Source organism: Lithobates pipiens, unplaced genomic scaffold, assembly GCF_037356315.1.
Source record: "Lithobates pipiens isolate NorthernLeopardFrog02 unplaced genomic scaffold, aLitPip1_a1.2 Scaffold_18, whole genome shotgun sequence".
Taxonomy (NCBI): Eukaryota; Metazoa; Chordata; class Amphibia; order Anura; family Ranidae; genus Lithobates; species Lithobates pipiens.
Genome location: NW_027507758.1, coordinates 607233625 through 607260556, shown reverse-complemented (window position 1 = coordinate 607260556; position 26932 = coordinate 607233625). Strand labels below are relative to the sequence as shown.

General features: G+C 53.7%; 1 protein-coding gene across 1 annotated transcript in view; it reads left to right on the top strand.

Annotated features, from left to right (window-relative positions):
• The first annotated feature begins 253 nt into the window (after positions 1–253).
• EIF2B4 (eukaryotic translation initiation factor 2B subunit delta) overlaps positions 254–26932 on the top strand; it is a 27107-nt gene continuing 428 nt past the window's right edge. Inside the window, exons 1-12 of the mRNA XM_077489283.1 lie at positions 254–401; positions 3531–3571; positions 5256–5397; positions 5647–5871; positions 9708–9787; positions 14375–14466; positions 14657–14771; positions 16624–16700; positions 17499–17601; positions 18809–18936; positions 20619–20796; positions 26609–26809. Of these exons, the coding sequence (XP_077345409.1) occupies positions 380–401; positions 3531–3571; positions 5256–5397; positions 5647–5871; positions 9708–9787; positions 14375–14466; positions 14657–14771; positions 16624–16700; positions 17499–17601; positions 18809–18936; positions 20619–20796; positions 26609–26809 (1404 nt within the window). The 5' untranslated portion in view covers positions 254–379. The remainder of the gene's footprint in view (positions 402–3530; positions 3572–5255; positions 5398–5646; positions 5872–9707; positions 9788–14374; positions 14467–14656; positions 14772–16623; positions 16701–17498; positions 17602–18808; positions 18937–20618; positions 20797–26608; positions 26810–26932) is intronic.

Genomic DNA, 26932 nt, shown 5'->3' with positions numbered 1-26932 from the left:
CACTCCGATACAGCTCCGCCACCCTGTCACACCAGCGCCGCCCACTCTGACACTGGCCCTGCCCACACCAATACTACCAGACCCGCCAGCTGTCATTTAGCCACGCCCACTGTGATTCCAGCTCAGCCGCACTCCGCCTACTCTAATACTCCGCATTGAGATCTTCTATAGCAAGATTTGATCGGGGACTGTATTCTGTAATAACTCTATTGAAAGCGATACAGTCATATCCCCGCCCCCCTTCCCTCAGTCTCCGCCCCTTGGTCCTGTCGCTGTTTGGTGACGTGTTGTTATCACTCGGCCATGTGATCTCCTCTTCCGCCTGTCTCCTCGTGGTCGCACAGTGACGGGCCGGTTAGGAGGAGGAGCCGACAGGAAGATGGAGGGACCCGATCCTCCGGGTGAGAAGAGGGGATTACCGGGGTGTGTGTTGTATACCGACCTGTGTCATTTATCTCTCTCGCTCTCTCTCCCCACGCGCGCACACACACCACCATTGTCATCTCATGTGTATATAACACTGACGTCGGGCTGCTATACCAGAAAGTGGCCAACATTGGTGGCGGTGCTTGCGGCAGATGTCTCACCTCTGCCTATCGTCCAATGGCTGTGATCGGTGTGCTCTATGGGGGGGAGTAGAGTTCTCACATCAACCCTTTAAACCCGAACACATATTTATCAGGCCGGATTCAAACTTATGGCATTTTTGCAGAACGAGTTCCATAGGAAGCCATGTTATATGGACCGCAGTGCAAAAAGCACTAAAAATGCCATAGGTGTGAATCGGGCCTTACACGGGTTCTGTGGATGGTTAAGGTTGTAAATAAACTGACTTTGCTCTTTATCAGCATTAAAGCGGAGGTCCACCCTAAAGTGGACCTTCCACTCATCGGAACCCTCCCCCCCCTCCGGTGCCACAATCGGCACCTTTCGGGGGGGAGGGGGGTGCAGTTACCTGGATAATCCAGGTACTCTGCACCCACTTCCGGGATAGCTCTCTGCGGAAAGGGGCGTAACTTACGCCCCTTTCCGCAAGTGCCCGCCCCTTCCCGCAAGTGCCCCGCTGCCTGCTGGGAAACACACAGATCCCAGAGGCAGCGGGGACCATCCTCATTGCGCAGCGCGGCTCGCGCATGCGCAGTAGGGAACCGGGAAATGAAGCCGAAAGGCTCCATTTCCTGATTCCCATACCCAAGATGGCGGCGGCAGCACCCGAGTGTCGATCTAGAGATCGGCTTCGGGTGCCGACATCGCGGGCGCGCTGGACAGGTAAGTGTCACTATTTTAAAAGTCAGCAGCTGCAGTATTTGTAGCTGCTGACTTTAAAAAAAAAAAAAAAAAAACAGTCCCGGTGGACTCCCGCTTTAAATTAGCCTCAGAGCCCATGTAATTCATAGGTGTTCAGGTTAAAAGGGATGAGGTGGCAATTCTAAGGGGGGGTCTTCAGGACGCAATAGCACAAAGGGGGGCGAGATGGCGGCACTGACATCACTTGCTTAGTACGGCCACCTCTCATCTCTCTGGTACTTATTTTTCATTAAGCCTGCTGGGTTGAGAGAGAAAACCTTCTAGCGTGTACCCAGCTGTATGATGGTGTACTGTCATTGGATATCATATTAGGGGGGTGTAGTGTCTGTACTGTCATTGGATATCATATTAGGCGGGTGTAGTGTCTGTACTGTCATTGGATGTCATATTAGGCGGGTGTAGTGTCTGTACTGTCATTGGATGTCATATTAGGCGGGGGTGTAGTGTCTGTACTGTCATTGGATGTCATATTAGGGGGGGGGGAGTGTTGTGTCCATACTGTCATTGGATGTCATATTAGGCGGGGGTGTAGTGTCTGTACTGTCATTGGATGTCATATTAGGGGGGGTGTTGTGTCTGTACTGTCATTGGATGTCATATTAGGGGGGATGTTGTGTCTGTACTGTCATTGGATGTCATATTGGGGGGGTGTTGTGTCTGTACTGTCATTGGATGTCATATTGGGGGGGGTGTTGTGTCTGTACTGTCATTGGATGTCATATTGGGGGGGGGGGGGTGTTGTGTCTGTACTGTCATTGGATGTCATATTGGGGGGGGATGTTGTGTCTGTACTGTCATTGGATGTCATATTGGGGGGGGTGTTGTGTCTGTACTGTCATTGGATGTCATATTGGGGGGGGGGGTTGTGTCTGTACTGTCATTGGATGTCATATTGGGGGGGGGTGTTGTGTCTGTACTGTCATTGGATGTCATATTGGGGGGGGGGTGTTGTGTCTGTACTGTCATTGGATGTCATATTGGGGGGGGTGTTGTGTCTGTACTGTCATTGGATGTCATATTGGGGGGGGTGTTGTGTCTGTACTGTCATTGGATGTCATATTGGGGGGGGTGTTGTGTCTGTACTGTCATTGGATGTCATATTGGGGGGGGTGTTGTGTCTGTACTGTCATTGGATGTCATATTGGGGGGGGGTGTTGTGTCTGTACTGTCATTGGATGTCATATTGGGGGGGGGTGTTGTGTCTGTACTGTCATTGGATGTCATATTGGGGGGGGGGGGGGGTGTTGTGTCTGTACTGTCATTGGATGTCATATTGGGGGGGGGGGGGGGGTGTTGTGTCTGTACTGTCATTGGATGTCATATTGGGGGGGGGGGGGTGTTGTGTCTGTACTGTCATTGGATGTCATATTGGGGGGGGGGGGGGTGTTGTGTCTGTACTGTCATTGGATGTCATATTGGGGGGGGGGGGGGGTGTTGTGTCTGTACTGTCATTGGATGTCATATTGGGGGGGGGGGTGTTGTGTCTGTACTGTCATTGGATGTCATATTGGGGGGGGGGGGGTGTTGTGTCTGTACTGTCATTGGATGTCATATTGGGGGGGGGGGGTGTTGTGTCTGTACTGTCATTGGATGTCATATTGGGGGGGGGGGGGGGTGTTGTGTCTGTACTGTCATTGGATGTCATATTGGGGGGGGGGGGGGGTGTTGTGTCTGTACTGTCATTGGATGTCATATTGGGGGGGGGGGGGTGTTGTGTCTGTACTGTCATTGGATGTCATATTGGGGGGGGGGGGGGGTGTTGTGTCTGTACTGTCATTGGATGTCATATTGGGGGGGGGGGGGGGTGTTGTGTCTGTACTGTCATTGGATGTCATATTGGGGGGGGGGGGTGTTGTGTCTGTACTGTCATTGGATGTCATATTGGGGGGGGTTGTGTCTGTACTGTCATTGGATGTCATATTGGGGGGGGGGGGGTGTTGTATCTGTACTGTCATTGGATGTCATATTAGGGGAAGGGGGTGTTGTGTCTGTACTGTCATTGGATGTCATATTGGGGGGGGTGTTGTGTCTGTACTGTCATTGGATGTCATATTGGGGGGGGTTGTGTCTGTACTGTCATTGGATGTCATATTGGGGGGGGTGTTGTATCTGTACTGTCATTGGATGTCATATTAGGGGAAGGGGGTGTTGTGTCTGTACTGTTATATTCAGGTGGAGTTGTGTCTATGATGAGATAATAATGTTCTCCTCTCTTCTCTCAGGTGGAGGGAAGAACAAGATGGTGGAGTCTCACCCGGTCAAGGTATTGTACTGTGTGTGTCACTCCCCCCAACCTAGAGCCATCATGCATCTGTACACAATGAGGGTCATAATAACAGGGAGTCGGGTTCTCACTTAGGCCCCAGACACAGCCAGGAGCAATGGGGAAGGGTACACCTGGGAGAGGAAGGGTACACCTAGGGGAAGGGGGTACACCTGATGGAAGAAAGGTATGCTAAGGAAAAGGGATACACCCGGTGCATAGGGGTACACCTTGTGGAAGAAAAGTACACCAGGGGAAGGAAGGGTACACCTGGGGGATGGGGGATACACCTGATGGAAGAAAGGTATACTAGGGGGTGGAAGAGTGCACCTGGTAGATAGGGGTACACCAGGGAGAGGAAGGGTACACCTGAGGGATGGGGGTACACTTGACAGATGAAGGGTACATCTAGGAGAAGGTGTTCACCTGATGGTGGGGGGTATACACCTGGGGGAGAAAGGGGTACACTTGATAAAGGGGGGGCAGTTGGGGGAGGAAGGGTACGCCTGGAGAATGGTGGTACACCCAGGAGGGAGGAAGAGTACATCTCATGTTCACACACAGGGGTGCCTGCAATGAGAGATGTCTCTGGTGATGAGGAGACGGAGTGAGGTTGTCTCTGGTGGTGCTTATGATGGGTACTCTCATGAGAGGGGGGTATCTCTGGTGGTGTCTGTGCTGGGGATTTTCATGAATGAGGGTGTCTTTAGTGATAAAAATAAGAAGTGCAGCGCAATAAAACAGCCCAATATGCTGGTGAACTACAAGTCCCAGAAAGATGAGACGATGACTCTACCGGTGAAGATCAGCAATATCAAATGAATGGTGACAGACCCTACACCTTCAATCTAAGTTTTCCGCTCACCTCGGAGCATGGACCCCAGAGCTAACAGGTAGTCATACAATCAGGTCCCACACACAAGGTAGGCAGTAGAAATGGGTCAGTTTAAACTCCTCTTTCAGATCGATAACATCAGTGGGGGCATCAAACCGTATAGAGATAAAGAGAGGAGATCTAAGTGCTCACTAAGCAACCAATTAAAATGTATTAAGGCCCAACACGGACTACCCACATGAATAAGAACAAATACAGGCATATAGCATAACAGTGTGCCGAGTGTCTCCAAAGGATGGCAGCAGGTGACGTCATCTGTGCATGGCTCCTTCCCCGTACGTGTTTCGTTCGTCTGAACTTAATCAGCAGGGCCACAGCTCTCCAGGCTCTGAGGTGAGCTTAGAGTAAAGGTGGAGGGTCTGACACAGGGGTCTCAAACTGGTGGCCCTCCAGCTGTTGCAAAACTACAAGTCCCACGAGGCATTGCAAGGCTGACAGTTACAAGCATGACTCCCACAGGCAGAGGCGTGATGGGACTTGTAGTTTTGCAAAAGCTGGAGGGCCACCAGTTTGAGACCCCTGGACTGTCACCATTCATTTGATATTGCTGATCTTCACCAGTGGGGTCATCATCTCATCTTTCTAGGACTTGTAGTTCACCCGCATATTGGTCTGTGTATAACTTCACTGCACTTCTTCTTATTTGTATCATTTGTTACGGATTTCTGTCAAAGTGTTTTAGTGTTCAGCTTGCATTCTGAGGGGGGAATATTTGATTGCCCATTCTATTTTACATATGTCTTTAGTGATGTTTGAATTGGTGACTCCAATGGTGTCTTCTGTGTCCAGGGGAAAGGTCCAGAACTGTCCAAGGAGGAGAAGCTTCGCTTGCGAAAGGAGAAAAAGCAGCAGAAGAAGAACAAGGAAAAGGCGGTGGCGGCAGCAGCAGGGGAGGCCGTGGATGTCGTGCAGGACGGGGCTGTACAGAAAAGTATTATTTTACACTGATTGATATTGAGCTCGGTGGTAGGAGGTGTCCCGGGTCAGGGTGACCACAATGAACATTAATCACATTGTAGCTCAAAGTATAAATGGCATTAACACCTTTTGGTAAAGTTGTCCTATAATTTATCTCCCACCGCTCTCCTTGCTCCTGCCATCTTCACTGTGTTGCCCTGGGGCTTATATGGGCATTCTGGGTGTATGTGTGTTTTCCTGACCAGGCTATTTTGTCTTCCAGTTGAGGTACAGCTGCCCATCACAGCACCAGCCCCTCCGGTACCACCAACTGCTGCTGGGCCAACGCCCGAGGCACCACCTGCAGGAAAAAGCAAGGCTGAGCTGAGGGCGGAGAGAAGAGCCAAGCAAGAAGCCGAACGGGCACAGAAACAAAGCAAGAAGACGGAGCAGGGTGGGGGGCCAGCACCAACCAAACCCAAGAGCCAGCCCTCGGAAAGCCAGACAGGTGAGACGGGGGGGGGGGGGGGGGAGAGTGGAGACAAATGGGGGAAGAGAAGGGAGAGCGGGGACAGGTGGTGGGAAAGAAGAGTGGGGACAGGCGGGGAGGAAGGCAGAAAGAGAGTGGGGACAGATGATGAAAAGGAAGAGGAGCAGGAGAAAGAAGAGTGGTGATGAACAGTGGAGAGAAGGAATAGCGGAGAGAGAGGAGGGAGAGCGGGGGGCAGGCCGAGTAAGAAAAAAAGGAAGAGCAGGGGGAGGAATGGAGGGCTGAGCTAGATAGGGGAGAGAATGAAAAGCAGGGGCACATGGGGAGGTGTTGAGTGAGAAGGAAGAAGAGTATGAGTTGTTTGTGTGTTTGAAACTTGATTTCCTTCTAACATGCTGAGACACTGGAGACTGGTGCACTGGAGTGCAGTTTCCCCATATGCCTTCCAGGGACAATGGACAATGCTACTCGGACAAAGGCTGCCCTTTGTACTAGGTCTGTGTGCAGTATACCCAACACTGTATCTTGGCCTAGGCCAACTAGGGGTGCGCATCTTCACTGACCTCGCGATTCGATTAAGAGTATCCTGTCCACGATTCGATTCCGCGATGCATCACTGTTAGGAAACTTCCCTTGTGATCAGTCAAAACTCCAGATGTTCTGAGAAGCAAACAATGTATTTCTGATGTAGCCCACAACAGAGAGACATGCTTACAGGACAAAAGCTGAAGAAAGATGTCTTCCGAAAAAAGAACGTGTCCCGCCTCCTCATACCCCACAAGAAAAACACCTCTATGCTTCAATTGGCTGAGGGAACATAAATAAAGCGCCATCCTGTGCCATGACAACGTTATTTACTATTCATGTTCCCGTACATGCTTAGGCTATCATATTAAGTTAAATCTAATCATCCTACTTACTATGGAGTTAATTAAGACAAAACAATACAACAAGTTAATACAATAATGTGCTCAGAAGTAAGTTTTTTTTTTAAAAAAATCAGTCTAAGGAATATTGTTTTTCTAATAGTCACACAATAAACATTGAAAACATTTCTAACAATCACAATTACTGCTCTCGGTTTTCATCCACAAAATTCAACCTGTCAGAAGATCAATTTTTTTATTTTATCTGTTCTTAAAAAAAAAAAAATAATAATAAAAAAACACTCCCTGCATGTAGCAAAGTGTGAATTACAGCAGATAACTTAAAGAGGAGCTCCAGACTGCCCCCAAAATACTACGAGAGGGTCAGACTGCAGACATGATGCAAGAGAGGGTCAGAGACGGCGGACATGATGCAGGAGAGGGTCAGAGACGGCAGACATGATGCAGGAGAGGGTCAGAGACTGCGGACAATGTCCCCGTAACGCCTCCCCAAACAATGTATGCCATTTCATTAATTATGGTTTATGTATGTCTTATTGTCTTAGTGATTCACATCACAACTTCATTAATACCGCCTTTTATTTTTTTTTGTATGATTTATTGTTTCGCTCATCACTGACCCCACACTTGCAGCATTGCATGTGTGAGATCTGTGATGAGCAAAACCATAAATCATACAAAAAAAAAAAGGTATTAATGAAGTTGTGATGTGAATCGCGAAGACAATAAAACATACATAAACCATAATTAATGAAATGGCATTGTCACTTGTTAGGTCCACCATCAAGTTTATTTCTTTTAAAGTAACTTACTTGTGCATACAGTAACTAACGATTGCTGCTGGAGCACACAGGGGGTTACTCAGGAATGTAGCACTGGATCAGTGTCATGGGCGGGGGGACTGCAGTGTCCACCAGCCCCCAGCCTCACAGCACAGAACGTCGGGGGATGGAACATGTAGCCTTGATGCTATCCTGGGGAGAGCAGCAGCACAGGCAGTCAGGCACCGCTGCAGTTGGCCGGGGAGAGCGGAGGAAACCTCTCGCGGCTCGACTTCCGGGTTCCAGGAGCTACTGTCACCTGACCATCCATGGCTCTGTGGAGAGGCAGGGCACAGTGCTTTCAGCTCCGTTCGGAGCTGCGGGCCGGCGCTCATATAGATAATGTCATTGTCATCCCAAAATCGATTTTTAGCGGTCGCAGCATTGACCCCGAATCGCAATGCATGGATGCTGCGATTTACATTCAACACCCCTAAGGTCGACCCATTTCAGGGGGTGGCAAAAAAGGCAGAAAGGAGAATACTGGCTGGAGGGCGTCGACTGAGATTCGGACAGACCGGCGGCGGCATTTAATACAACTGGCGGCAACAGAGGGTTTTTTCTTTGCATTCTCATTGACCAATCTGAAGAGGGCTTTTAGGTGGTTTCCTTCCTGCTTGATAACTTTGAAGAAATCTATAAAGTGATTACGGGATTATTTTCTTGTGAGTCTTACTTTGGGCGCTAATTAATCTTTCCTGTTTTCCTGGAATTGATGGGGTTAAATCTTGGGGAGCTCCGGTATTGGTGAAAATACCGGGCTTTTATAGTCTTCTGGATGAGAAGTAAAGCTTGAACGTATACTTTATTTTTATTTTTATTTTGCTCATGGTTTTTGCAACCTTCTGATTTGTCTTAAGTTGTTTTTTTTTTATTTATTTTTTTATATAGCTACATCTTTTTGCACGTTAATCCTGTTTTATTTAGCACGTGTAGCAAATGTATTGTAATTAAACATACACAGATTAAAGATCTTTCCGTCTGTGTGTTGACATACTTTGGGGTAATTTTTGGCCTGATTTGAGTCCTAATTCTTTGACTATAAAACTAGTTTGTGAATGTCACATGACCACCATCAAATGGAACTTTAGTTGGGCAGGTCCCCACCCCCGGTGTTCCTCCTGGGATAAGTGGCACCGACAGCCAAGAGCGGTACCTGTGTGGTCAGATCAGCACTGTATGTCCAATAACCCACAGATATGGCTTTAGTCCAACCCTATCTGCTGGCCCAATGTGATTTAGGGGTATTTTAGCAGGTGAATACCATTGGAAGTGCCTTTGTTATCACTTAGCACTGGCATTTGTTCTGACATCAGTTTGAGATGTTTCAGTGATCATTCAGAGATCCTATTTTTTTTTTTTTTGCAAACAAACTTTATTGAATTGTCACATTTATAGAGTTCTATCGGCTGCCATGCGGTGACCCGTGCTGAGCTGGAAAAAAGTACTGCGCACAGTGCACACCACCGCAGCGCAGGCCGTCATTTTTCCTTGTCTTGTGTTTGGGGTGCTGTGGGGCTGTGTGGGAATAGTCACAAAACAGTCCCACTGCACCTGGTGTGAAAGAACCCTTAAGCAGGCCGTAGATTATGAAAAATTTTTTAATGTAAAATTGCTCTATTCTCCCATCAACACTGACTGTGGAGCTATCATGTTCACCAGGCTGGAGGACGTGGAGATATGTCCTTGTCGGGAGAACACAGTGATTTGCAGATGACAGGGTGGGTCTTAAACAGGAAGAGGTATGGCCTTGGCAGGAAGGGGTGTGTCAAATTTAAATTAGGGGTGCATGAGTTTAGTCAGGCCTAGGGCAGCACAAATCCTAAATACACTGTTGAGCATACCACCAGACTGCCAATCACACATCTAAGTCTGTTTAGTCAGTCCCATGTAGTAGATCCCTCTTGTATTCCTTCGATCCCTCGCACAGCCACCTTCCTACTGATGCAGCTCAAGACACCCAGACCTCTCTGACCCACTACCTTGTGTCCTCTCCATGTAGAATGATATTCTGGGAGCAGCCTTCTTCCGGGAGGTTGTGATGGATTGCTCTGCTCCGTAGAAGAGTTGCCCCAGTTCCATTGTCTCCAATGCTCTCCATGGAAGGAGGCTGTACAGCACTTATAACATTTTCTATTTTATTCAGTGAAACGCCTCCCGGAACACATCCAGGTCGATGATCCAGCAGCCCAGAAGAAGCTGGCAAAGAAGTTGGAGAGACAGCAGGTAGGTGTGAGAAGGGGCTTTATTCCAGAGAAGAGACATGGGATCATACACACAGTACAGGCTTGGGGCACAGATGGAAGGTGCTTCTTTGCAGAAGCTCTATGTGTGTGCTGACCCATGTCCACCCATGTAGTCCTTGTCCCCTCCAGAGCTTCTTGTCCCCATGTTGATGAGGACAAGGGCCTCTTCCCGACAACCCTGGCTGTTGGTTGTCGGGGTCTGCGGGCGGGGGGCTTATCGGAATCCGGGAGCCCCCCACCCTATGTGAATGAGTATGGGGTACAATGTACCCCTACCCATTCACCTGTAAATAAAAGTACAAAAAAAACACAACACACGAGATAAAATACTTTATTGCACAGCTCCGGGGGTCTTCCGTCTTCGGGGGTCTTCTCGCCGGACTCCTCCGCTATCTTCTTGTAGCTCTTTTGCTAGCGGAGGAGTCCGGCTTTCTTCCTCGCCGCCGGCCTCTTCTTCCGACTTCGGGGGTCTTGTCCCCCTCTTCGGTTCTTCTGCCGGGCCACTGCGCCGTCTTATAGCTCTTTTACAGGCGGTCTTCTGTCGCCGCCTTCCGTTCTTCTTCTTCTCCAGGAGATGTTGACTCGACGATCTCTCCGACCGCAATGCCAGGGACGCGCTGCCACTTATATAGGGACAAGGGTGACCCCGCCCCCTTACGATGTCACATCAACCCATGTGACACCGCCCCTTGTCCCTATATATATTTATATATTGGCAAAAGAGTATTTTATCTCATGTGTTGTGTTTTTTTTTTGTACTTTTATTTTACAGGTGAATGGGTAGGGGTACATTGTACCCCATACTCATTCACATAGGGTGGGGGGGCCGGTATCCGGGGGCCCCCTTATTAAAGGGGGCTCCCGGATTCCGATAAGCCCCCCACCCGCAGACCCCGACAACCAACGGCCAGGGTTGTCGGGAAGAGGCCCTTGTCCTCATCAACATGGGGACAAGGTGCTTTGGGGTGGGGGGGCCGCGCGGCCTCCCCTTCCCCACGGCACCCCCCATGTTGAGGGCACGCGGCCTGGTACGGCTCAGGAGGGGGGGGGGGGGCGCTCGCTCGCCCCCCCTTTCCTGGCCGGCCGGGTAGCGTGTTCGGACAAGGGTCTTTTGTGGACTTGGGGGGGGGGGGGGGGGGGACCCCACGCCGATTTTTTTCGGCGTTGGGGTTCCTCTTTAAGTCCATACCAGGCGGCGGGGCCAGCGACGTCTCCTTCGCGGGCCCCGCCTACCTGGAGACCTGCTCAAAATGAGCGGACTTTTCTCCGGGCGGGAAAAGTCCGCTCATTTCAAAAGTATGGCGGACTGGCATACACACGGCTGGATTGTCCGCCGAAATGCGAGTCCGGCGGGAAGATTGGAGTGCAACACGGCATTCTAAGTCCGCCGTACTTTCGGGTCAAAAAAGTATGCCGGAGGCTACACACGGGGGGATTGTTTGGCGGACTTGAGTTTGCCGGACTTTTCCACCGGATTGTTTGATCGTGTGTACACGGCATTAGTTACACTTTACGTTCATCATGATTATCTGTCATTTCCACAAGGCTCAATGGAGTCCGGAGTCTGGTGTTCCAAGAAAATATCAAATTTATTGAACCTTAGCCTTTTTTCTTTTATGTTGATCAAAGCTGTCCCTGTGGAACCAGCCAACTTTCGATCAGTGTATGGCCAGCGTAAAATGACCGGTCACCTGAGACACAACTTCCTTGTAGTTGGCTCCATTCACTGAACTTTAATGATCAATAGTCTCTAAAGTGAGCACCATTGGGAGCTGAAGATCAGCCCCATGACCATTATGGCATGGAACATGTGAGTTTTAGGTTACTGAATTAAGCCAGATATGGAAAAAATGACAGCTACAGAGCACAGTCTAGATCAGTCTTTCTCAACCTTTTCAACACAGAGGGAACCCTTGAAATAACTTTCTGGTCTCAGGGAACCTCTACTAAAAATTCCTATATCCACAACTCATGATACATTAGTGTGATGGTCAGTGGGAAGAATGCTCCTTACACTTGTGGTCACTGGAAAAAATTACCTCTTTACAGATCACTGGTATCAGTGGGAGCTGATGGGGCAGAAACTGCTCATCGCTCAAGGAACCTCTAGAAACCTCTGAAGGAACCCGGATTGAGAAACCCTGGTCTGGAGTCTTAGCAAGGGTCAATATACAATGAGTAGACAACTGGTGTGCCTGTGAGGAATAGTATGCTGTAGATCAGTGGTTCTCAACCCTGTCCTTAAGTATCCCCAACAGGCCACGTTTTGGGAATTTCTCTTGGATAAAATAGTTGTCCAAAATACCAAGCCATTGCCCTGTTGTGATATGTTGTTGCATCAGAAGAACTGCCCCTGCATGGGCAAAGGTTTGGCCCCTGCATGGGCTAATTTTGAATGCTAATGAAAAATGTAATAGAAAAGAATTAGCAAAAAAATACCAAGCCATTGACTTTAAAGCACCTGTGCAAGATAAAGAAAAACGTGCAAACGTGGCCTGCTGGAGTTACTTGAGGACAGGGTTGAAAACCACTGCCGTAGACCAAGGGACTCCAAACTTTCTAAACAAATTGCCAGTTTGCTGTCCTTCAGACTTTATGGAGGCCAGACCATAGCCATCGGGAGTAGAAAATGTCCTGGCATCAGTGGGAGTAAACAGTGCCCCATCTTTGGTGTCAGTGAGAGGAATAGTGTCTCAATGGTGGTGGCATTGGGAGGAATTGTGCCCCATCATTGTTGTCATCGACCCCACTGTTGGAGTCATTGAGAGGAATTGTGTCCCATAGTGGGTGTCATTTGGGGAAATGATGCCCCTTTTTTGGCATCAGTGGATCAAATAGTGCACCAAGGGTTGGATGAAATCAAGCAAAAGGCCCTATCTGGCCCCAGGGCCACAGTTTGGAGACCACTGCTGTAGACCTCGGGTCACCCCAATTCCTACATCATCAGAAAGGCCAGAGTCTTACATTCATGCCCGCTGAAGGTTGTGGTTCCACTAGTAGGGAGGAGAAGCGGCAGGGATGCTCTTCATGTGATATCTGCAAGTGCTGCTAGGTCTACTCTGGTAATTGAAAGAGGCTTGGCACCTGACATCAGTGACAGAAGCTAAGCCGTGGAAGCCTCCTAGATATGGGTGGGCTGCAGGCACAGAAGGAAAGGCCAGGCTTTGTAATTAACAGCCTTTTGAGCAGACAATTGCAGCCTGTGGTATGGGGTTTAGAGAAGCTTCTGGTGGGCCAATCTGAGCCTGCGTGCATGCCACATGACCATCTTCCAGGTGCCACTGAAAATGACTGAGTGCCCGCCCTGGCACGCACGCCTTAGGTTGGTCTTGGGTCTCCAGTTCTTCCTGTAATGCAGCTAACGATAATTTTTTTCTTCCCTATTATCCTCCAGAAGACAAGTATTGGGACAGCCACGGCCTGCCATGGGCTGGAGGTTTGTGCAGCGTGGTTTGTGATTAGAGCTAGTGCCGTGTCTGCTGTGTGTGACTTACAAGAAGGGCAGATGTATTGTCCTCAAAAATAAAAGAGAAAACTGCACTTTGTGCAAAAAATATGAAATAGCCATGGAAAAATAAATGTTCAGCAGCATTCAAAAACGCATAGCTCCAACCGTATAAAAAGCAAAAATTGTTGCGCTATAACTTTAAATTAATATAACATGCAAAAAATGGGTATAAAAGTCCAATATAATTGTATAAAGCATTATAACTTGTTTGGACATCAGCCATGCCCCTTGAGAAAATCTTCTAGGACGAAACATGTCGGGGAAGGGCCCGTGCTGATGTCAGCATGCTGCTGGATTGAGCAGTGGCTGGGTTGTTTTGCTACTTGTATATGAGTATCTCTCTAAATTGAAATGACTGCCTCTTACCAGAGGAATGGACCTTTAAAGCTTCAGAGATCAGTTCACACACAACGCAAGTGCCTTCGGATGATTTTGAACCACACGGCATACCAGCAGAGATCAAAGGAAATTTAGCTGTAGCCTGTACCTCCACTCGGCGTGTCAGGATTACACCAAGGAAAACAAATAACAAGCTCCATAGTGTAAACCCATTTTAACAGTTTATTAGCAACATAGAGAGGTATTCACATGAAGCAGCAAAACAAACAATCCAGCAGAATGATGTCAGCACAGGCTCCGCCCGACATGTTTCGTCCTAGAAGACTTTCTCAAGGGGCTGGCTGACCATGAATTGTAAGCGTAGAGGGTTCCACCGCTGAATCCTATATAGAGTTGAACAGACCGTGAGCAGCTTCCCTCGAGGGGACCCTCATCCCTCTGTACAGGTATGGACAGGCACATGTATGAAGCAGAGCAAATGGCTTTGCTCTTTGTGTATTTTTGTACTCTAAGCCACCTAATGGAGTTGAATGTCTTCCCAGTGCTCATTCTCTCCACAGATTGGAGGTGTCCTGTACAATCGGGGTAGAGGGATTCCATGCTGGGACTTTGCAGTGACTTAGTCTGTATTATACTCTGCTGTGTGTGTGTGTAAGCCAGACAGGGGTTGCCCTGTGCCCGTCCATTCTTCTGATATCTATCTTGTTTTTCTTGTTCCAGGTTCCTCTGCGGCAGGACTATGGGAACAAAGTCAGCCTGTTCTCTCATCTCCATCAGTACAGCCGGAAAATGCCCCTCACCCAGCAGCTGAGGTGAGTGAGTAGATGGGGAGGGCCCCTCCAAATGTGTCGTGGCTCCGCACCTCGCGCAGCTCCCCGCCTCTCAGGGATTCCCCTTTTCTGATTGATCAGTTGTTTTGGAAAGTTCTGGCTCTTTTCTTTCCTCAGTGGAGCTCTATAAAATGCTTTCATTGTTGTGACCTTGATCTCTTCTCTCTTTCAGCATCCCGTCCTCTGCGATACACCCGTCTGTGGTGAGGCTTGGTCTCCAGTACTCGCATGGTATTATCAGCGGCTCCAACGCCAGATGTATAGCATTACTGCACTGCTTCAAAAAGGTACGCCCTCCTCAGTGTTCGCCTGATACTAACCTCTCCCCATATACCCGCCACTGGTCTTCCTGCCCCACCCAGGCTTAAATACCCCAACCCCACCTCAGTCCTAGACACCTACCCACTCTGATACCCTCCCTTCACCTGAGTACATTTCCAGATACTTACCCCAACTTTGTCCCAGATACCTGCCCCTCGCCTGCTAATCCCTACCAATTCCAGATACCTACCCCTCACCTGCCAACCTCTCCAAGTCTCAATTGCTTGCCGCTACTCTGTCCCAGACACCTGCCACTCACCTTTTAACCCCTCCCAGCCTCATGAACCTGACCTTCACTTGGTAACTCCTGTTCAGTCCTAAATATCTACTCAGTCCGATACCTGCCAACTCTTTCTAATCCCTGCTGCTTACCTCTACCTAGTTCTAAATCCCCAAACTTCACCTGCCAATAGTTCCAGATACCGACACTTCACCTGCCAATCCCTTTCCTATCCCTTACTTGCCATGCACTCCCTTTCCTAGATGCTTACCCCTCACCTGCTAAACCTTCCCAGACCCTGATACCTACCTCTTACCTGCCATTACTTCTCTGCCAACCCCCAGATATCACATGCAACCCTACCTTGTCCCCAGATACCCACCTCTCGCCTGCCATCCCTTCATTTGTAACGTATACCTGTCTCTCAAATGTCAACTCCTTCCAGTCCCAAGTACCCACCCTTCACCTGCCATCCTCTTCTCAGTCCAGGATACCCAATTCTCACCTACCTTTCTCCTTCCAAGATACCCCTCCCAGGCCCTGATACACTCCCTCACCTACCAACTCAGCCTCTCACCAGCCAATTATGAAGCGGTCACAGTTTTCCCTTCAACTCCCTCTGAAATCTTCACCCACCAATACCAGAAACCTGTCCACTTGCCTATCTTTCTCTTTCCCAGATATCTGTGCCTTACTTGCCAACGCTTCCCAAGCTCAGATACTCGCTTCTCACCTGCCAACCCCTACTCAGTCTTAGATACCCACCCCAGTTTACAATATCTGCCCCTTACTTTCCAAGTTCTAGTTACTGATCCCTCGCTTGTCAAATCCTCCTAGTCCTAAATGCCTGCCCCTTATTTGCCACTCCTTCCCGATTCCAGATACCCACCCTTGACCTGCCCCTCATGTTTCCAAACCTTCTGTCTCCCAGATACTGGCCCCCTCACTTGCTAACCCCTCCTTGGTGCAAACTTTTATAAATGACACTGCTGAAGACAAGCACATGCGCAGCCAGCCCCACCAGGCTCAGATGCCCACTTCACACCAGCCAACCCCTTTCAGTCGCTTCAGTCAGTTTGAGTGAACCGCGCTCCACAGCCGCTCACGTGGCACTGATGCCCCCTCTGCCGCCCGCCAAAGGAAGCTCGTACCTGCTTCCCAGATAGCTACCCTTTCAGCCGCTAGCGCCTCCCTCATGCCAAATAGCTACCCCTCAACTGATAGCCCTTCTCCTGTCTTGGATATCTGCTCCTCACCTAACCCTACCCCAATCTCAGATACCCACCTCTACTCAATCCTAGATACCTGCCAACCCTCCTCAGACCCAGATAGCCACCCTCCTCCTGCCAAACCTTACTGTCCTAAAATTACTGCCCTTCACCTGCCAACCCTTTTTGAGTCCCAGATACTCGCCTTTTATCTGCCAACTGCTCTTTAGTCTCCAATACCTGCTCCTTACCTGCCAACCCCTCCTGGTTCCAGATACCTGGCCCTCTTCTGCCAACACGTTCCCGCTGCTAGTTAACCCACACCAGTCACCTCTCCTAGATGCCCTCTGACTAGGTGTAGATTGTCACACTGCTGTCTATGTTGTATAGGTGATCCGGGACTACAGCACTCCACCCCATGAGGAGCTGTCACGTGACCTGGTCAACAGACTGAAGCCTTACATTAGGTAGGGGGTGAATTACTAGAAGTGAGTATTGTTGAGGCTGGTTTAGCCTTCTAGCGGTCTCTCTCTTGGGCTGGTCTCTAGGGCAGTTTATCCTTGGAACGATCTGTCTTGGGGTGTTTTTTCATGAGCGCGGGAGGAGGGGTTCTCTCTCTGTCCCTGGAGGAGGGCGAGGGCCACGGTCTCCCTCTGTTCCCGGGGGTGAAGGGAGTGGTCTCCCTCTCTCCCCAGGTGGGGGAGCAGTCTTCCTCTGTTGTCCCGGGGTCTCTAGGGCAGTCTATCTTTGTAACGATTGGTCTCGGGATAGATTTTCTGGAGTGGGGGAGGAGGGGGGGGTTCTCTCTGTCCCTTGGGAGGGAGCGGTCTCCCTCTGTCTGGGGGGGGGGGGAGGGAAGAGTGTAGAGTGAGCTCCCTCCTGTCCCCTTTGGGAGCGGTCTCCCTCTGTCCCGGGGTGGGGGGGCGGGGGAAGGGAGACCAGAGTGATCTCCCTCCTGTCCCCTTTGGGAGCGGTCTCCCTCTGTCCCCAAGGGGGGGAGCAGTCTCCCTCTGTCCCGGGGAGGGGGGGGGGCAAATCGGTATCTCGGGGCTGATCTTTTTCTGCCCCTTTTGGGGGTTATTCCTCTCCTTGTTAATGGTGGGGAGTGGTCTCTCTACATCCCTGCCTGTGGGGAGGGGGATTTCTCTCCATAGGGGGGGGGGGGGGCAGTTTCTCACCATCTTTAAGGGCGGCTTTCTTTCTTTCTTTTTTCTTTTCTTATTTTTTATTTTTTTTCTGATGGTTCTTTTTATTTACTCTTGCAGTTTCCTGACTCAGTGTCGCCCCCTGTCGGCCAGTATGGGAAATGCCATAAAGTACATCAAGAAAGAGATCTCAAATATGAGTCGTCAGTTGGGAGAGGAGGAGGTGAGTGTTTACCCCACATTGCGCATGCGCAGCTTTACACATTTTATCTTTCTGCATGTTATATTTTTTTTTTGTATTTTTTTTTTTTTTTTTAACATGCTGTCACCAGTCAGTGTCCCTGTTCATCACCACACCATTTATATACAAAAAAAAAAACTGTGGTATTTAAGTACCACCAAAAGAAATCTCTATTTGTGTGAAAAAAATTATACAAACTTCTTATGGGTACAGTGTTGCATGACTGCGCAATTGTCATTCAAAGTGTGACAGCGCTGAAAGCTGAACATTGGCCTGGACAGGAAAGGGGTAAAAGTGCCCAGTATTGACACAGGTAAATGCCTATATTCCTATTCATCAAGATCCCGCTGTAATATGCCACTGTCCTCCAGAGACCTGATGAACCCTGTGGTACTTGGTGCTCTGTAGCCCACTTTATACAGTGCCTTGAAAAAACTATTCATACCCCTTGAAATTTTCCACATTTTGACATGTTACAACAAAAAACGTAAATGTATTTTATTGGGATTGTATGTGATAGACCAACACAAAGTGGCACATAATTGTGAAGTGGAAGGAAAGTTTTATAAATGGTTTTCAGAATTTTGACAAATATGTGAAAAGTGTGGGGTACATTTTGTATGGCGCCCCCCTGAGTCAATACTTTGTAGAACCACCTTTCACTGGCACTGTAGAAGGTAGAGTCGTAGACTGGCACTTGGTGCTCAGCAACCCTCGTTATAGATGGTGGAGCCGTAGACTGGCACTTGGTGCTCAGCAACCCTCGTTATAGATGGTGGATCTGTAGACTGGTATTTGGTGCTCAGTAACCCTCGTTATAGATGGTGGATCTGTAGACTGGTATTTGGTGCTCAGTAACCCTCGTTATAGATGGTGGAGCCGTAGACTGGTACTTGGTGCTCAGCAACCCTTGTTAGAGATGGTGGAGCCGTAGACTGGTACTTGGTGCTCAGCAACCCTTGTTAGAGATGGTGGAGCCGTAGACTGGTACTTGGTGCTCAGCAACCCTTGTTAGAGATGGTGGAGCCGTAGACTGGTACTTGGTGCTCAGCAACCCTCGTTATAGATGGTGGAGCTGTAGACTGGTACTTGGTGCTCTGCAGTCCTCATTAGCGATGGTGGAAGCGTAGACTCCCTGGTTCTGTCCCTGGGACCCTTTTTATACCATGTGCTCTTTTTTGTGCTGCAGGCAAAGGAAGAGTTGTGTCGGTGTATAGACAGTTACATCCATGAGAGAATCCAACTGGCCGCCAAGGCAATTTCCAAATATGCGGCAGAGAAGATCAGCGAGGATGACGTCATCCTGGTGTATGGCTGGTGAGTGTGATGGAAGAGGGGCAAAGGCAGGATAAAGCAACAGGCTGGTCCCCATAACCTCCTATACTTCCCTTCCTGTTCCTCCTACTGGAGAAGACCCAGGACACCTCCAAATCACGTCTTATTCAGAGCTTATTACACAGGACCCCAGCCCGCTTGTAGTGATATATCTCATTATTCCCTAATCTATTCCTGCACACAGAGGAGTTGTATATGACCTCCAACCTCCCCAGATGTTAGTTACTCCATTATATAGAATAAAGCAAGGCTGGCACAAACCCTCCCTAATGGGTACAGCAGGTGTACAGACCCAGGAGCACAGCAAACAGATGGTGGCAACCCCTCATAATGGACACAGCAGGTATACAGACCTGGGAACTCAGCACAGGGATGGTGGGAACCCCTCATAATGGGCACAGCAGGTGTACAGACCGGGGAACTCGGCACAGGGATGGTGGGAACCCCTCATAATGGGCACAGCAGGTATACAGACCTGGGAACTCAGCCTAGGGATGGTGGGAACCCCTCATAATGGGCACAGCAGGTGTACAGACCGGGGAACTCAGCGCAGGGATGGTGAGAACCCCTCATAATGGGCACAGCAGGTGTACAGACCCATGGACTCAGCACAGGGATGGTGAGAACCCCTCATAATGGGCACAGCAGGTATACAGACCCATGGACTCAGCACAGGGATGGTGGGAACCCCTCATAATGGGCACAGCAGGTATACAGACCCATGGACTCAGCACAGGGATGGTGGGAACCCCTCATAATGGGCACAGCAAATATACAGACCCAGGAACTCAGCACAGGGATGGTGGGAACCCCTCATAATGGGCACAGCAGGTGTACAGACCGGGAACTCAGCACAGGGATGGTGAGAACCCCTCATAATGGGTACAGAAGGTATACAGACCCATGGACTCAGCACAGGGATGGTGGGAACCCCTCATAATGGGCACAGCAGGTATACAGACCCAGGAACTCAGCACAGGGATGGTGGGAACCCCTCATAATGGGCACAGCAGGTATACAGACCTGGGAACTCAGCACAGGGATGGTGAGAACCCCTCATAATGGGTACAGAAGGTATACAGACCCATGGACTCAGCACAGGGATGGTGGGAACCCCTCATAATGGGCACAGCAGGTATACAGACCCAGGAACTCAGCACAGGGATGGTGGGAACCCCTCATAATGGGCACAGCAGGTATACAGACCTGGGAACTCAGCACAGGGATGGTGGGAACCCCTCATAATGGGCACAGCAGGTGTACAGACCAGGGAACTCAGCACAGGGATGGTGAGAACCCCTCATAATGGGTACAGAAGGTATACAGACCCATGGACTCAGCACAGGGATGGTGGTAAGCCTTCATAATGTGCACAGTTGGTGTACAGGCCCAGCAGTTCAGCACTGGGATGGTGGTAACCCCTCATAATGGGCACAGCAGGTGTACATACCCAGGAACTCAGCACAGGGATGGTGGGAACCCCTCATAATGGGCACAGCAGGTGTACATACCCAGGAACTCAGCACAGGGATGGTGGGAGTGCCTTAATGGGCACAGCACATGTATAGAGACCTGGGAACTTGGTGCAGGGATGTCACAAATAGTCTCAGTTGTTGGATGGATTTTACCAATTAGTATAAATGAAGTGTGATTCGTTCTTTCAGCTCATCGCTGGTGACCTACACGCTCTGCGAGGCTCACAAAAGCAAGAAGAGGTTTCGGGTGATCGTGGCGGACAGCCGGCCGCGGCTGGAGGGGAGAGAGACGCTGAGAAGACTGGTGAACTGTGGTATCCATTGTACATACATCATGATCACCGCCATCTCCTACATCCTACCAGAGGTGAGTGAGAAGGCGCGCACATACGCCGGTCTGTCAGCCGAGCTCCGGTCTCAGATGTTGGGTAGAGGAAATCTTTGGGGTCCATCTGTCTGTGTTCTCTCTTCATTCATCACGTCCAAATATGTCCATAAAGAAACCCCCAGCATCGTTCTGTGTCAGGTGGATCCTAGAGCTACACAATTAATCGTCAAGAATAGTTATCGCGATCTTGACTAATTGACTAAACAATTCTTTCTATGCAAAGAATTCTCTGCTCCTCTGAAGCCACAGCTCCAAAAAGAAAGGAGAAAAACTGGGCATTCTACCAAGAATCAAAACATTCTTTATCAGTTGAACTTAAGTATAAACATTGTAACAATTTGTCAATGGAATAGACTGTGTGTGTAAGTGAAAAAAGTTTAACCACTTAAGCACTAAACCTTTTTCTGACATTTTTGTTTAAGTTAAAATCTTTTTTTTTTTTTCTTAGAAAATTACTTGGAATCCCTATATATATATATATATATATATATATATATATATATATATATATATATATATATATTGTATATGTGACGCCCTAGAGAATAAAATGGTGGTTGTTGTAAAATTTTATGTCGCACTGTATTTGCACAGCAGTCTTTCAAATGCAATTTTTTGGGAAAAAATTACTTAATTACTTTAATGAAATAAAAAAAAAAAAACTAAAACCAGAAAAAGTTTTTTATTTTTATTTTTTATTTATTTATTTATTTTTTTTATATAATATGAAAGATTTAACGTTGAGAGACTCGTGATCTTTTTATTCTAAACAAAAAAATTGTGATTCTCATTTTGGCCAGAATCGTGCAGCTCTAGCAGATCCCATCCTCCCGATGTAGGATCCCTTCTCAGTTCCAGGACTCTTCTGATTCCTGAAGCCCAACTGAAGTCCCAGAAATAGATGTGAGATCAGATACACATTATATATGAGCTCTGTTATCGGCACTTAGCCCCTCTGTGGCTGGCTAACCCAATCCCCCTTCACCTCTATGGCCTGACGAGGGGTCCCCCATCTTTTCACCTCTATGGCCTTTTCACCACTCTGTGGCTGGACGGGGCCCGCCCCCCCCCCCACTCTGTGGCTGGACGGGGCCCGCCCCCCCCCCCACTCTGTGGCTGGACGGGGCCCGCCCCCCCCCCCACTCTGTGGCTGGACGGGGCCCGCCCCCCCCCCCCCCCACTCTGTGGCTGGACGGGGCCCGCCCCCCCCCCCCACTCTGTGGCTGGACGGGGCCCGCCCCCCCCCCCCCACTCTGTGGCTGGACGGGGCCCGCCCCCCCACTCTGTGGCTGGACGGGGCCCGCCCCCCCCCCACTCTGTGGCTGGACGGGGCCCGCCCCCCCCCACTCTGTGGCTGGACGGGGCCCGCCCCCCACTCTGTGGCTGGACGGGGCCCGCCCCCCCCCCCACTCTGTGGCTGGACGGGGCCCGCCCCCCCCCCCCACTCTGTGGCTGGACGGGGCCCGCCCCCCCCCCCACTCTGTGGCTGGACGGGGCCTGCCCCCCCCACTCTGTGGCTGGACGGGGCCTGCCCCCCCCACTCTGTGGCTGGACGGGGCCTGCCCCCCCCCCACTCTGTGGCTGGACGGGGCCCGCCCCACTCTGTGGCTGGACGGGGCCCGCCCCCCCGTACCTCTGTGGCTGGACGGGGCCCGCCCCCCCGTACCTCTGTGGCTGGACGGGGCCCCCCCCCCCCTCGTACCTCTGTGGCTGGACGGGGCCCCCCCCCCGTACCTCTGTGGCTGGACGGGGCCCCCCCCCCCCCCGTACCTCTGTGGCTGGACGGGCCCCCCCCCCCCCCCCCGTACCTCTGTGGCTGGACGGGCCCCCCCCCCCCCCGTACCTCTGTGGCTGGACGGGCCCCCCCCCCCCCCCGTACCTCTGTGGCTGGACGGGCCCCCCCCCCCCCCGTACCTCTGTGGCTGGACGGGCCCCCCCCCCCCCGTACCTCTGTGGCTGGACGGGCCCCCCCCCCCCGTACCTCTGTGGCTGGACGGGGCCCCCCCCCCCGTACCTCTGTGGCTGGACGGGGCCCCCCCCCCGTACCTCTGTGGCTGGACGGGGCCCCCCCCCCGTACCTCTGTGGCTGGACGGGGCCCCCCCCCGTACCTCTGTGGCTGGACGGGCCTCCCCCCCGTACCTCTGTGGCTGGACGGGCCTCCCCCCCCCGTACCTCTGTGGCTGGACGGGCCTCCCCCCCCGTACCTCTGTGGCTGGACGGGCCCCCCCCCCCCCCCGTACCTCTGTGGCTGGACGGGCCCCCCCCCCCCCGTACCTCTGTGGCTGGACGGGCCCCCCCCCCCCCCCCCGTACCTCTGTGGCTGGACGGGCCCCCCCCCCCGTACCTCTGTGGCTGGACGGGCCCCCCCCCCCCGTACCTCTGTGGCTGGACGGGCCCCCCCCCCCCGTACCTCTGTGGCTGGACGGGCCTCCCCCCCCCGTACCTCTGTGGCTGGACGGGGCCCCCCCCCCGTACCTCTGTGGCTGGACGGGCCTCCCCCCCCGTACCTCTGTGGCTGGACGGGCCTCCCCCCCCCGTACCTCTGTGGCTGGACGGGCCTCCCCCCCCCGTACCTCTGTGGCTGGACGGGCCCCCCCCCCGTACCTCTGTGGCTGGACGGGCCCCCCCCCCGTACCTCTGTGGCTGGACGGGCCCCCCCCCCGTACCTCTGTGGCTGGACGGGCCCCCCCCCCCCCCGTACCTCTGTGGCTGGACGGGCCCCCCCCCCCCCCCGTACCTCTGTGGCTGGACGGGCCCCCCCCCCCCCCGTACCTCTGTAGCTGGACGGGGCCCCCCCCCCCGTACCTCTGTGGCTGGACGGGGCCCCCCCCCCCGTACCTCTGTGGCTGGACGGGCCTCCCCCCCGTACCTCTGTGGCTGGACGGGCCTCCCCCCCCGTACCTCTGTGGCTGGACGGGCCCCCCCCCCCCCCCGTACCTCTGTGGCTGGACGGGCCCCCCCCCGTACCTCTGTGGCTGGACGGGCCCCCCCCCCGTACCTCTGTGGCTGGACGGGCCCCCCCCCCCCCCGTACCTCTGTGGCTGGACGGGCCCCCCCCCCCCCGTACCACTGTGGCTGGACGGGCCCCCCCCCCCCCGTACCACTGTGGCTGGACGGGCCCCCCCCCCCCCCGTACCTCTGTGGCTGGACGGGCCCCCCCCCCCCCCGTACCTCTGTGGCTGGACGGGCCCCCCCCCCCGTACCTCTGTGGCTGGACGGGCCCCCCCCCCGTACCTCTGTGGCTGGACGGGCCCCCCCCCCCCCGTACCTCTGTGGCTGGACGGGCCCCCCCCCCGTACCTCTGTGGCTGGACGGGCCCCCCCCCGTACCTCTGTGGCTGGACGGGCCCCCCCCCGTACCTCTGTGGCTGGACGGGCCCCCCCCCCCCGTACCTCTGTGGCTGGACGGGCCCCCCCCCCCCCCGTACCTCTGTGGCTGGACGGGCCCCCCCCCCCCCCCCCCGTACCTCTGTGGCTGGACGGGCCCCCCCCCCCCGTACCTCTGTAGCTGGACGGGGCCCCCCCCCCGTACCTCTGTGGCTGGACGGGGCCCCCCCCCCCCCGTACCTCTGTGGCTGGACGGGCCCCCCCCCCCCCCCCCCCGTACCTCTGTGGCTGGACGGGCCCCCCCCCCCCCGTACCTCTGTAGCTGGACGGGGCCCCCCCCCGTACCTCTGTGGCTGGACGGGGCCCCCCCCCCGTACCTCTGTGGCTGGACGGGCCCCCCCCCGTACCTCTGTGGCTGGACGGGCCTCCCCCCCGTACCTCTGTGGCTGGACGGGCCTCCCCCCCCCGTACCTCTGTGGCTGGACGGGCCCCCCCCCCCGTACCTCTGTGGCTGGACGGGCCCCCCCCCGTACCTCTGTGGCTGGACGGGCCCCCCCCCGTACCTCTGTGGCTGGACGGGCCCCCCCCCGTACCTCTGTGGCTGGACGGGCCCCCCCCCCCCCCCCCCGTACCTCTGTGGCTGGACGGGACCCCCCCCCCCCCCGTACCTCTGTGGCTGGACGGGCCCCCCCCCCCCCCGTACCACTGTGGCTGGACGGGCCCCCCCCCCCGTACCTCTGTGGCTGGACGGGCCCCCCCCCCCCCCGTACCTCTGTGGCTGGACGGGCCCCCCCGTACCTCTGTGGCTGGACGGGCCCCCCCCCCCCGTACCTCTGTGGCTGGACGGGCCCCCCCCCCCCCCCCCCCGTACCTCTGTGGCTGGACGGGCCCCCCCCCCGTACCTCTGTGGCTGGACGGGCCCCCCCCCGTACCTCTGTGGCTGGACGGGCCCCCCCCCCGTACCTCTGTGGCTGGACGGCCCCCCCCCCCCCCCGTACCTCTGTGGCTGGACGGGCCCCCCCCCCCCGTACCTCTGTGGCTGGACGGGCCCCCCCCCCCCCCCCCCCGTACCTCTGTGGCTGGACGGGCCCCCCCCCCCCGTACCTCTGTGGCTGGACGGGCCCCCCCCCCCCCCGTACCTCTGTGGCTGGACGGGCCTCCCCCCCCCGTACCTCTGTGGCTGGACGGGGCCCCCCCCCCCCGTACCTCTGTGGCTGGACGGGGCCCCCCCCCCCGTACCTCTGTGGCTGGACGGGCCTCCCCCCCCCCGTACCTCTGTGGCTGGACGGGCCTCCCCCCCCCCGTACCTCTGTGGCTGGACGGGCCTCCCCCCCCCGTACCTCTGTGGCTGGACGGGCCCCCCCCCCGTACCTCTGTGGCTGGACGGGCCCCCCCCCCCCCCCCGTACCTCTGTGGCTGGACGGGCCCCCCCCCCCCGTACCTCTGTGGCTGGACGGGCCCCCCCCCCCCCCGTACCTCTGTGGCTGGACGGGCCCCCCCCCCCGTACCTCTGTGGCTGGACGGGGCCCCCCCCCGTACCTCTGTGGCTGGACGGGCCCCCCCCCGTACCTCTGTGGCTGGACGGGCCTCCCCCCCGTACCTCTGTGGCTGGACGGGCCTCCCCCCCCCGTACCTCTGTGGCTGGACGGGCCCCCCCCCCCCGTACCTCTGTGGCTGGACGGGCCCCCCCCCCGTACCTCTGTGGCTGGACGGGCCCCCCCCCGTACCTCTGTGGCTGGACGGGCCCCCCCCCCCCCCCCCCGTACCTCTGTGGCTGGACGGGCCCCCCCCCCCCGTACCTCTGTGGCTGGACGGGCCCCCCCCCCCCCGTACCTCTGTGGCTGGACGGGCCCCCCCCCCGTACCTCTGTGGCTGGACGGGCCCCCCCCCCCCGTACCTCTGTGGCTGGACGGGCCCCCCCCCCCGTACCTCTGTGGCTGGACGGGCCCCCCCCCCCCCCGTACCTCTGTGGCTGGACGGGCCCCCCCCCCCCGTACCTCTGTGGCTGGACGGGCCCCCCCCCCGTACCTCTGTGGCCGGATAGCGCCCCCTCCCCTTCTCTGTGACACAAGCCTGTCTGCGGACACACACCTGTGCTGAGTGGTCTGGCTGATGTAATGAGGGGGAGGGGTTTGTTACTCGGCTACACCTGCACTGGAGGGGGGAGGGCAGAAAGCAGCTTTTTTTTACCTGGTTACAGAGGTATTGTAAAGTATTTGCAAATCATAACCTGCAGTACTGGAATTTGATGGTATGAGGCTTTATTTAGACTTTAAAGTACCTCTAGTCACAAAACGAGATAAAACGTTTTGTCTAGAGACGCACTTTAACATTCAGATGTGTCATGAAATGAGCTGGTGTGTCTCGGACTGCCAGGGACGGTGTTAAGGCTCGATTGGAATATGTGGACAGCTTACACTTCAGTATGGCCGCTGTTATTATGCATGAAATTTTGTCTTTCCAGGTGTCCAAGGTGTTCCTGGGGGCGCATGCTCTGCTGGCCAACGGCTACGTCATGTCTCGGGTCGGGACCTCTCAGATTGCATTGATTGCCAAAGCCCACAATGTGCCAGTGCTGGTGTGCTGCGAGACCTACAAATTCTGCGAGAAGGTGCAGACCGACTCCTTCGTCTCCAATGAACTGGGTGAGAACCAATCACAGAAAGCGGTGACTGCACTTTCCTCTACACAGCCGTCTTATTGGCTGCATACTGCTTACAATTACAGAATTCATCTTGTAGCCGTTCAACCAGTTACATCTTATCCTGGACACCCACATTAGCTACAC